This window comes from Primulina tabacum, chromosome 6, assembly GCF_025594145.1.
Source record: "Primulina tabacum isolate GXHZ01 chromosome 6, ASM2559414v2, whole genome shotgun sequence".
NCBI lineage: Eukaryota > Viridiplantae > Streptophyta > Magnoliopsida > Lamiales > Gesneriaceae > Primulina > Primulina tabacum.
Genome location: NC_134555.1, coordinates 12,441,924 through 12,452,740, shown reverse-complemented (window position 1 = coordinate 12,452,740; position 10,817 = coordinate 12,441,924). Strand labels below are relative to the sequence as shown.

General features: G+C 34.3%; 1 protein-coding gene and 1 long non-coding RNA gene across 2 annotated transcripts; both read left to right on the top strand.

Annotated features, from left to right (window-relative positions):
- The first annotated feature begins 108 nt into the window (after positions 1 to 108).
- On the top strand, positions 109 to 844 carry LOC142548076 (uncharacterized). The gene is made up of 3 exons (XR_012820869.1): positions 109 to 328; positions 432 to 647; positions 826 to 844. It is a non-coding gene; the product is annotated as an uncharacterized LOC142548076 (long non-coding RNA).
- A 3,361-nt stretch (positions 845 to 4,205) lies between these two features.
- On the top strand, positions 4,206 to 6,754 carry LOC142549159 (uncharacterized). The gene is made up of 3 exons (XM_075657974.1): positions 4,206 to 4,814; positions 4,921 to 5,104; positions 5,220 to 6,754. The coding sequence occupies exons 1-3, from the start codon at positions 4,227 to 4,229 to the stop codon at positions 5,996 to 5,998; spliced, it is 1,551 nt and encodes a 516-aa protein (XP_075514089.1). The 5' UTR covers positions 4,206 to 4,226; the 3' UTR covers positions 5,999 to 6,754.
- The last annotated feature ends 4,063 nt before the right edge of the window (positions 6,755 to 10,817 follow it).

Genomic DNA, 10,817 nt, shown 5'->3' with positions numbered 1-10,817 from the left:
AATAGTTGACGACATTGCCATGTACGTACATGCAAAAATAATCATTAACCACTCCATTCTCGCTTTTGTTCTGAAGTGTATTCCACTATTATTTTTTTATTTTCATAAGTATATTAACTATTGTTCTATAATTCTATGTAGGACATGACAAATTCTAACTCTAGCTCTTACATCATCGAAAGGCGACAAATGCTAACGCATAACGAACGTGAAAGGATACATTCTATGACCCAACAACGACGACAATTTTACCTTGCTCGACGTCGATCAAATTACCAAATTAGAAGAATGGAATTTACTTCATCCATTTCTACTTCAAACCAGCATGGTATAATACATAGTTCAAAAAATATTTACCTGGTCTATAAGTGATACTTTTGATGTGTGCTAGATGCAAAAAACACTTACAAAATAAATATATTGTTCAACAGATCAACAAATAAATTGGAGATTGGCTCAACGTACCAGATGAGGATCAATGAATGAGGATGCAAGGAACATGGAATTGGCTCGCCGTCGTACAAATTATCGAAAGAGACAAGATAATGAAAGATCATCAATTCTAGATGAGTCTAATCTTGGTAATAATGATTTTTTTGCACCAATTACAATGATTCAAGAATCAACTCATAACATCGGTGAAAATCGTAAGTATCTTTAACAATAATTAGAATTAAATCCACAATTAAATGTAAAACAATACTTTCTTGACAAAACAATAATTTATTTACTTTGATTTATTGTACAAAACATCCTAAATATTTCTCATTCTCAAATACTACTACAGAGTTAAAAAAAAAGCTCCACATTTATTGTTCATGACAGATGTTGATGTGACTACAGTGCGAAAAAACCGTCGCTCAGAGCCAATATGTAACGTACCATATTTTGAACTACTTAAATTTGCGGAAAAATTTTTTTTTCTTAAATAAGAAAATCATCTTTCAAAATGCATCACAAATAAAATGTTTGACAAAATATTTGGAATGTAAAAGAGCTTGCAAAAGTACTTTTTTTAAACAACATAAAATGTTTTTCCAAAACATCAGAGTAAATGAGTTTAAAATGCATAAAGAAATTCTTGAAACATAGGCGGTCCTCGGGTTTAGCCTCTGCGTAGCCCGAGCCGGCTCACTGGTCCCCACCTCTCATCTCCTCAACCTCGTCCTCACCTGCGCCGATCAAGTCTAGTGAGTCTAAAGACTCAACATGTATAAACTGATAATAACAAGTAATACATAATAAAACCACATGCATTTTAAAGTAGAACATACATACTTGAATATTAACGTACTTACAAAAACGTAGACATGCCATCATATCGTAAAAATTTACATTAACATACTTGCATCATACATACTTGAACATGCATACATTATTTTGCGTACAGATATGTTTCAAAGCAAGTGACCCATACATAAATGCGCCTGATCAGACTAAATCACAGTACTGGGCTGATAGGGATGTCCACTACCACATACATAAGATCCCCGGTCATACTTTACTGGGTGGATTGGTCCCTGGTCATACTTTACCGCTTTCCAATCCTGATCAAACCCAGTCATACTTTACCGGGGTGGAGAGGTCCTCGGCCACGTTCACCGACTTCCAAACCCGTTCATATTTGGTCACAAGTCATTTAGCATACCTTAAAAATAAACATTTTCTTTTGCACATCAAACAATCTTAAAAAAGTGCAGGGCTTCATTGGAATGCTCTGAGCATGCTGCCCTAACCAAAGCAGCAAAGGTTCAGAAGATCCCAATGAAGCCTGCAACCAAAACTTGAGAGAACGAGAAGAACATGCACAAATTTTTGTAGCTTGAGCGATGTCACGGTAAAAATCATATCTCCCTCATTTTTATCAGAAAAACACGAATTTACTGTCAAATCGAAGATAACACGATGTACTAAAAATCATATGTTTTAAAACATTTCCAGAAAACCAACCTATAAGTCGCAGAATTCGAAATAACATAGGGTGATAGATTTTATGACACAGAAATTTTACAGCTTGTGTAGTCCTACAAAAATGATCATATCTCACTCGTATTTTATCTAAAAATTACGAATTCACTGTCAAATCGAAGGTATCAAAAAGTACTACGTTTTATATGTTGAAAGTTTTTTCAGAAAATCGACGGAAAATTCCCAGTATTCGAAAATAGAGAAGACTCGATTTTTGAGATCCAAAATCGTTTCAAACATTTTTGCTCAAACTTTTGCATAACATACACATGTTTTTCATACAATATACATCAAAATAATTACTATGACAAGATCAATACAAAAACGAAAGAATATACATGCCTTTGATCTTTAAAACTCACGATACGGCGAATAACGAAGCGACGCGGTGCGGGAAACGATCCGGGCGACTTGAGGCACGATTTTTCTACTAAAATCAAAGTGTGATTGCTGAAATTTTGAAGGAGAAAGGTGGAGATAGGGCTGCTGAGAAAGAGCTTAAGAATCCTCCAAATTCTCTCCCAAAAGAAATAAAAGGGTGCAAGAGATGTTTGTGTGTGCAAAGGCCAAGTGTGTGTGTGTACATGTGCATGTGTGTGTGAGTGTAACGTGTATGTGCGTGTGAGTTAGTGGGTTAGTGGGGATTAAGGGCTTTAATTAATAATTAACTTGCTATTAAGACTACTAACCCACTATTAACTTTACTAAAAATCCCATAATTTAGAATAAAATACTCAAGTCATAAACTTTGAAACTTTAAAATCTTAAAAATCACCTAATAATTAAATTAGGCTTTAAAATATTTAAAACTTCATAAATCATTTAAAATGACATTTTCTTGACTTGAAATAAAATACCACATTTTACAAATTGCCCAAATCGTCGTCAGTCTCCTTTCTTCGATCCCGCATCGAATATTCGCCTGAAACATGAAACTCAAAAAATATTTTAACAGACATCACATAAACTTGTAATAATTCAAAATAATGCAATTTCATAAATCATGCGTCGCTAAAAATTATTTTAAAATTAATTAAATAAGTAACAATTTAAATAAATGCATGGGTTTTACGTATACTGATTTTGGGCTCTAAACAATATCTTTTCATACTTTGACATCAAATTACGAGCGTGGAAGTTCTAGCACACGTCTGCCAAGGCCAACTTCTGTTCTTCAAGGTATTGTACTACATCAAAATAAATAGTTGATGTAATATATATGTTTTACACATTTATCCATTATCAAGGGGTTCAAATAAAAAAAATTAATCAAAATATGTTGGATTAATTGGTATTAATTTGTGTATATTTTTTTTAAAAAAAATTATTGCTTCTGCCATCAATTTCCTCTCTCACGTTCTACATTTAATTTTTAAAGACTTCAATGAGAGTCCATCAACCAGGTGATTGAGTTTTATTTTTTGTTTTAAATGTCAACATTTTTTGCATAAATATCTAATCATTAAATTGTTTCACAAGTTGATTTAAAAATTAACTAAGAAGCATCTTACATTAAATATATTTTTAAACATGTAAAATATAATTTGAACACATTGTACATTTTTTAATGTCTTATTTTAATAGTTTTGTACTGCAAAATTTAATTTATTTATAATAATTACTCTTATATTTCAAAAATTCATATGAATAAGAAAATATTATTTCAAAATATGGTATATTTTTTAATGTAAAATATGAAATATGTGACATTTTTTTATTAGAGTTTATATGCATTTCATAATTTCAATTAACATATAGGAGAGAAAAAAGGTATTTTGGAATTTTTGCAATATACAATATACATCGTCATATATTTGGAAAATGGGTTACTTTTAAAAACAAAGTTTACAAATAGTTTATAATAATAAATTTTCACTATATAATTTATTGGTTCACTCTTCCAGCAACAACTCTTTCTAAAATGTTAGTTTGAAGATTAATTGGAAATTTTTTGCAGGAAACATTTTAATGAAAACAATATCATTACTAACATACAACGTTATCCACGTCCACGTCGATATCGTAACCTAGCAAGAAATTTTGTTGAAAGTGAGATAAATTATCTTTGGCAATTTTATGATCCAAGAATTTGTATACATTGTCAAGCTCTACTGTTTCATTGTGAAACATCACAATTTTGCTGTAGAAATGGAAACACAAATTTGGATCATATCCCTTCTCCCATTGAATTGCAAGAGTTGTATGCTGCGGATAACAAGGAAGGCAGACATTATATTCATGTTTTCACTTTTAAATCGATGGGAGTCAATATAGATGAGTCCTTAACAACCGGTACACATGGAATTTACACATTTCGTGCCCAGGGATCAATATATCACTCGATTGGAAGTCTTCTACCAAAGGAGAATTGTAGGCCACGGTACATGCAGATGTGGATTGTAGACACAGATCATGATATAGACAATAGACTTCATGAAAATCCAGAACTAAGGCGAGAATTGTTGCTTAAGATACAAAATATTCTTGATCAACACAATCCATTTGTGCACGTGTTTCAACAAATTGGCAAATGTCAAGACATACCTAACTGTAGGCTCATCATCAGGCAACAAAAACCTAATGAACATCAATACAGTTTACTAACAACATCTCAAGTTGCAGCCGTCATTTTTGACAACGAATGTCAAGAAACTTTGAGCAGTCGAGATATTACTATACAAGGAATCTGTGGAAATCTTATAAGCATTCAAGATGTAGTTGGCTATTATGATCCTTTACAATATCCTCTCCTTTTGCGTCATGGTACATATGGTTGGGACTTAAATAGCCGAAATATCAATGGTACCCGATTAACATGCTTAAATTACTATGCGTATATGCTACAGGTTAGTGAAAAAACATTGTACTTTATGAGTTATTTTTTTAATTAAAAAAGTTTTAAACTTAAATTTACATAAATTCTCATATGGTATAAATTATCTTCTTAACCAGATACGAGAAAATTCGCCATCTTTGCTACTTAGAGGAGGTCGTCTACTTCAACAATATATAGTTGACAATTATGTAAAGATTGAAACACAAAGACTACGATGGATATGTTCAAATCAACGTGATATACGTTCAGAACTTTACCAAGGATTGAAAGATTGTTTACATGGAGGTGAAAATAATGCAGGTATGATAACTTAAAGTTTTGAATATTGTACGATAACTTAATGATTTGAATATTATTTTTCACAATATATTTTACAACTTACATCTTATACATATCTATCAAATACATTATATAGGAAATGTTGGTGCCAGAATCGTTTTGTCATCATCTTTCGGTGGTAGCCCACGTGATATGTACCAACAGTATCAAGATGCCATGACTTTTGTTCAAACGTATGGAAAACCAGATATAATGCTTACAATGACATGCAATCCGAATTGGAATGAGATAAAAAATCAACTACTTCCTGGGCAATCACCTCAAGACCGTCCAGATTTGATTACAAGGATATTTCGTTCAAAATTTGAGGAGTTTAAGAAAGAAATTGTGGATAGAGGGGTTTTAGGTAAGGTCCGCTCTTATTCATACGTCATTGAGTATCAGAAAAGGGGGCTTCCTCATGTTCATATGTTGGTCATAGTTGAAAATAATGACAAGTTGTGTACTCCCGACCACTTTGACTCAATTGTGCGTGCTGAAATACCTTTACAAACAGAAGAACCCAACCTACACAAAGCAGTTGTCCACCATATGATACATGGGCCATGTGAATCAATCAATCCTAATTGTCCATGCATGGTAAATGGTAAATGCAAGAAGAAATTTCCAAAGCCATTTGTGGAATACACATCTCGAGGAAATGATTCATACCCTTTGTATCGAAGACGTGAAGGTGGCCAAGTATCAATTCCCAACAATGACGACGTTTTCATTGATAATGGTTGGGTTGTCCCGTACAATCCCTGGCTTTTATTAAAATATGATTGTCATATTAATGTTGAAGTATGTGGAGGATTAAATGTGTCAAGTACATATACAAGTACATCCATAAAGGTCTTGATCGGGTCGCATTAGAGTTACGAAATGGGCAAAATTGTGATGAAATCCAACAGTACGTGGATGGAAGGTGGATTTGTGCGCCTGAAGCATTGTGGAGAATTTTCTCATTTGAGTTCAGTAGGATGTATCCTTCAGTCATTAGGTTACAACTACATACACCAAACCAACATTTGATTTATTTTGACCCCCAATAACGCGTAAGTGATCTAATTGCAGATGATGACAACTCGAAGACTATGCTTACATAATTTTTCAAAATAAATTGTGATCCTGACTTGACTGGAAAGTATTTATATCGTGAATTTCCACAATATTACACATGGATAAAATCTGGAAAAAAATGGATTCGTCGAAGAAGCAACAATAAAGTGGTTGGAAGAGTATACGTTATATCGCCATCTGAAGGTGAGAGGTTTTATCTTCGTATCCTTTTAAATCATGTCAGGGGCCCGACATCTTTTGAAGATCTGATGATTGTGAATGGGGTAACATATTCAACATTTAAGGATTCTGCCCAAATGAGAGGACTTCTCCAACAGGATGATTATGTAAAACAATGTCTGCAAGAAGCACTCTCTGTTAGAATGCCATCTTCATTGAGCAGGTTATTTGTATCCATACCGGTGTTCTGTCAACCAACAATAGTTCGAGAACTTTGGGATGAGTTCCATCCTAGCATGTGTGAAGATTATGGTAGAGAAATTTCATCAAGTAACTTAATCATCAATGAGTTATTGCTTGAGATACAAAGGTTGTTGCATCAGTACAAAATGAAACTTGATGATTTTGACCATCTATAAGTGTTGAGTTTTTAGAAGACGCACCACTACCAAGAATAATTGAGGATGAGCTTTCTTATCATATTTCTGATGATGATTTGAGATCTATTGAACGTTTGAATGTTCAACAGAGGATTGCGTTTGATACAATCATAGAAAGTATTATGCACAACCAATCAAAACTTTTCTTCATTGATGGTCCTAGAGGCACTGGTAAGAATTTTTTATACCGCTCAATATTGGCACATTTAAGAAAAATGGGTAAAATAATAATTTCGGTAGCAACATCTGGAATAGCTGCGACATTGTTGCCAGGTGGAAGAACTGCACATTCACGTTTTCAAATTCCAGTTAGACCAACCGCAACAATACTTTGCAAAATAAAAAAACAGACAGAACTTGCAGATCTAATAAGGCGTGCATCAGCTATAGTATGGGACGAGGCTCCAATGGCAAATCGCTATGCTTTTGAATTTGTGAGTAAGATCTTCCAAGATATTATGGAAAATCAAATAGCATTTGAAGGGAAGACAATGGTTTTTGGTGGAGATTTTCGACAAGTGTTACCGGTTGTTAAACGAGGGTCAAAGGCAGAACAAATTGCTGCTAGTATTTCAAGGTCAACGTTCTGGAATTGCGTAAAGATAGTACACCTTTAACAAAATATGAGATCTGCTCAGGATATTGAGTTCTCGCAATTTCTCTTGCGCGTAGGTGATGGATTGCAGCATACTGTAAATCGTGATTTCATAAAATTACTATATTCAATTATCATACCATGGGAAGGTGAACAATCAATTCAGATGTTGACTGATTCTGTTTTTCCTAATATGATAAATCATGTTAATGATGAAAACTATATGGTTGAAAGAGCAATCATCACACCAAAAAATGTTGATGTGGACAATATTAATCAAATGCTCATTCTCAAGTTTCCTGGAGAAGAAAAAGAGTATACCTCTTAGGATAGTGTAGAAGACGACAATCACAACCTTTTTCAAGAAGAATTTTTGAATTCCTTTAGTTCAAGTGGTTTGCCACCGCATAAAATCATATTGAAAGTAGGAAGTCCCGTCATGCTCTTGAGAAATGTCGCGCCTGAACTTGGTCTATGCAATGGAACAAGATTAATATGTCGCAGTCTTGGTAGAAATTTTATAGATGCTGAGATCATAACAGGTCCTCACAAGGGTACAAGATTCTTTCTACATAGAATGCCCTTGAAAAGTGAAGATAATTCTGGATTACCATTTGAGTTGACACGTCGACAAATATTGGCATATTTTTGCGTAACCATATGTTCAGCCACGGTCAGCTATACGTAGCACTTTCGAGAGGAGTCTCAAAAAACTCTACAAAAATTTTGGTAAAAGACGGAAATTTAGAGCGTCAATATGGTGTATTCACAAGAAACGTTGTTTTCAAATAGGTATTGCTACCTAATAGAAAATGATAAAGTGCAAGTAATTCAACTCTCTTTATTGTATATTTTTTTAAAAATACATCATGTACACATATTTACCATAATAGTTAAATACATGATATATGCTTCAATGTTAGAATTTAGGGGATTCTAATAAATTCAATTTATCTATATCCATGTTTTCTATTCATGCTTTTATCTCTAGCCATGTTTATCCATTTCTCATCATCTATCTTATCACGTCTCCCAAATAACCATTTTTGGCATGGGTTTGACAATTTCTATATTTATTGAATGATTTTTAATAAGTACTTGGTTAGTGTCTAATGGATAAACATATTATTTCTGATTTTCTGTTTGTTGGTTTAAGTTTTTTTTTTTTTTGGTTTTGACTTTGTGCTTTTTTCTCAAAAGCTAAAGGATACTGGTTGCAAACAAATTATTTGTAGAAATTGCATACTCAATTCAATGGATCTTATCTGCTCACCCCCATCTTCATCTGGTTTGTTTTTAACAATGAATAAGTTTATGGTCTATGATTTATTATGTTGCTTTATATTAGTAATCATATCATATTCGTTTTTTTGTTGTGATATTGTAGGTGATAATATATTTATTACAATCTTCACGGTCTTATGATCTAATCTCTCGTTTATTGTCAACATAGTCACTAAATCATTATCTTAATATTTCTTAAATATTGTTTTATTATAATATTTATATACAAATTTACATTTTATTTGGTAGATTAAATTAAAATGTTTCAAGATCTAGTAGCGTTCCGATCTCAATATATAACCTTTTATATGGCACATTTGCATCTTTACTGATCTAGCATATTTGAATCTTTGCTGCATATGTATTTAAATCTGACGATTCACACATGGAAAACACGGATGATGGAGGTAGGAATCTTGTAATGCCTACGAGTTATTAAATTCTGTGTGTATTTTAATTAAATGTTTTAATTGCATAAATTAATTATGTAGTTCATATTTGCATTTTAAAATATATTTTTTTCCACATGGTTGCATTAAAATGTATTTTAAAAGGTTATTCGAGTTGCGATCGAGGAACGGAGACCGAGGACTGAAAAATAGAAAATGTTTTTAATAAATAATTGTTTTTAATTATCTAAAGTATGGGTGATGCTTTTTCTTTTTTTGGAAAATAAGGGGTTTTGAGGTGAATTTATACGACGGGACGTAAATTTTATCGGTGTTGGATTTTCAACAAAAATACGAACGTTTTAGCAACCCGGCTAATAAATTCACAAACTTATTTAAGCAAAATTATTTTTAAATCTTTTAAATATTTTAATTAAGCATTAATGGGCCTAATTAATCTCTTAAGGGCCAAAGCTTAATTAGTGTTTAATTAACTATATATTATGTAATTAACCTACCCCAAACCCTTAAACTACACGCCCCACTTTCCCCCAACCAATAAAACTCTTCTTTCTTTCAAATTTACACGGCACACACAAGCAAAAGGAATGGGAAAAGTTTTGTTAGTTCAAGGAAAAAGCATCAAAGTTTGCTAGAGTTTTCAAGCGTCGTCCCTAGTCGTCGTTCTTCAATCGTCAACGTTTTTATCGTGCGTTAAATACGCAAAGGCACGCCATATTCTCCTTTTACTCATCATCACACCATATTATGTATTTAACTATGAATTGCATGAAGATCTAAGTGATACTTTTAAATTATTTTCGTTTTTGTTCAAACATGAGTTTTTAGAGCATGGGTTTTGATCCAAAAATCATGTTTTGTATGTGGTAAAGGGGCTGCCATGTTAGGAGTATAATCAAGGATGTTTACACGAAGCTTTAGGTTCATAAAACAAAACCTAAACGTTGCACAAACATGAATTTAACAAGCAGGAACCGAAACTTGTGGTTGTGAGTTTTGAGTGCTCGGTTTTAGAAGTTGCAGGACTGGGCTTTGGTTCGGTTCGGACCAGGGCATGGCTAGGGTCTGTTATGGGTCAGGGGTAGAGTCCTAGCCACGCTAGGACTCGAAAACCAGGGGCTGGGAGGAGTCCTTGCCAAGAAGGACTCCACCCGAGAGGGATCAAGGTAGCAGCGCTTGTGTGCAGCAACGTGCAGATGATTAAGGGGCTCGGTCTGGGGCTTTGGCTGGGCTAAGCTAGGTCGGTTAGGGTCTAGAGAAGGTGGTCCACGGTTGGGATAGGGGCTGGAGTGGTGGGCTGGCTGCTGGCTCGAGAGAACACAAGAAAACGTGAGGGAAGCAGGTACTGCGCGAGAAGTTGCTGTCATGGGCAGTGATTCGGGCGTGAGTTCAAGGGCTTGGGATGGCCTGGGCTGGGTCTGCGCGTGGTCCAGAGAGGGTTAGGTTCATGAGGGGTCAAGTGGTTAAGGGCTGGTTGAGTCCTAGTTGGGTTAGGAGTCCTAGACACACAAGGAAGCACACATACACAACATGCAGAATTTTGGGTCAAGTTTTAGGTGGGTTTGAGCGATCTAGGGGCTTGTTCTTTGGGCTGGGCTCGGTCAGTAGGGTCCCTAGATGGGTTTTCTAGGTTTTGGCTCGAGGTGGCTCGGGCGCGGCTCGAGTAAATTGGGAGATGGCTCGGTGTGTTCGTCGAAGGGTCAAAAACGAAAATTAAAGAACTA

Bases quoted from the DNA above. Each gene is read 5' to 3' on its own strand.
- LOC142549159 (XM_075657974.1), top strand. From the start codon at position 4,227: ATGGGAGTCAATATAGATGAGTCCTTAACAACCGGTACACATGGAATT. The intron at 4,815-4,920 runs GTTAGTGAAAAA...CTTCTTAACCAG, and splicing joins ACTATGCGTATATGCTACAG to ATACGAGAAAATTCGCCATC. The intron at 5,105-5,219 runs GTATGATAACTT...TACATTATATAG, and splicing joins TGGAGGTGAAAATAATGCAG to GAAATGTTGGTGCCAGAATC.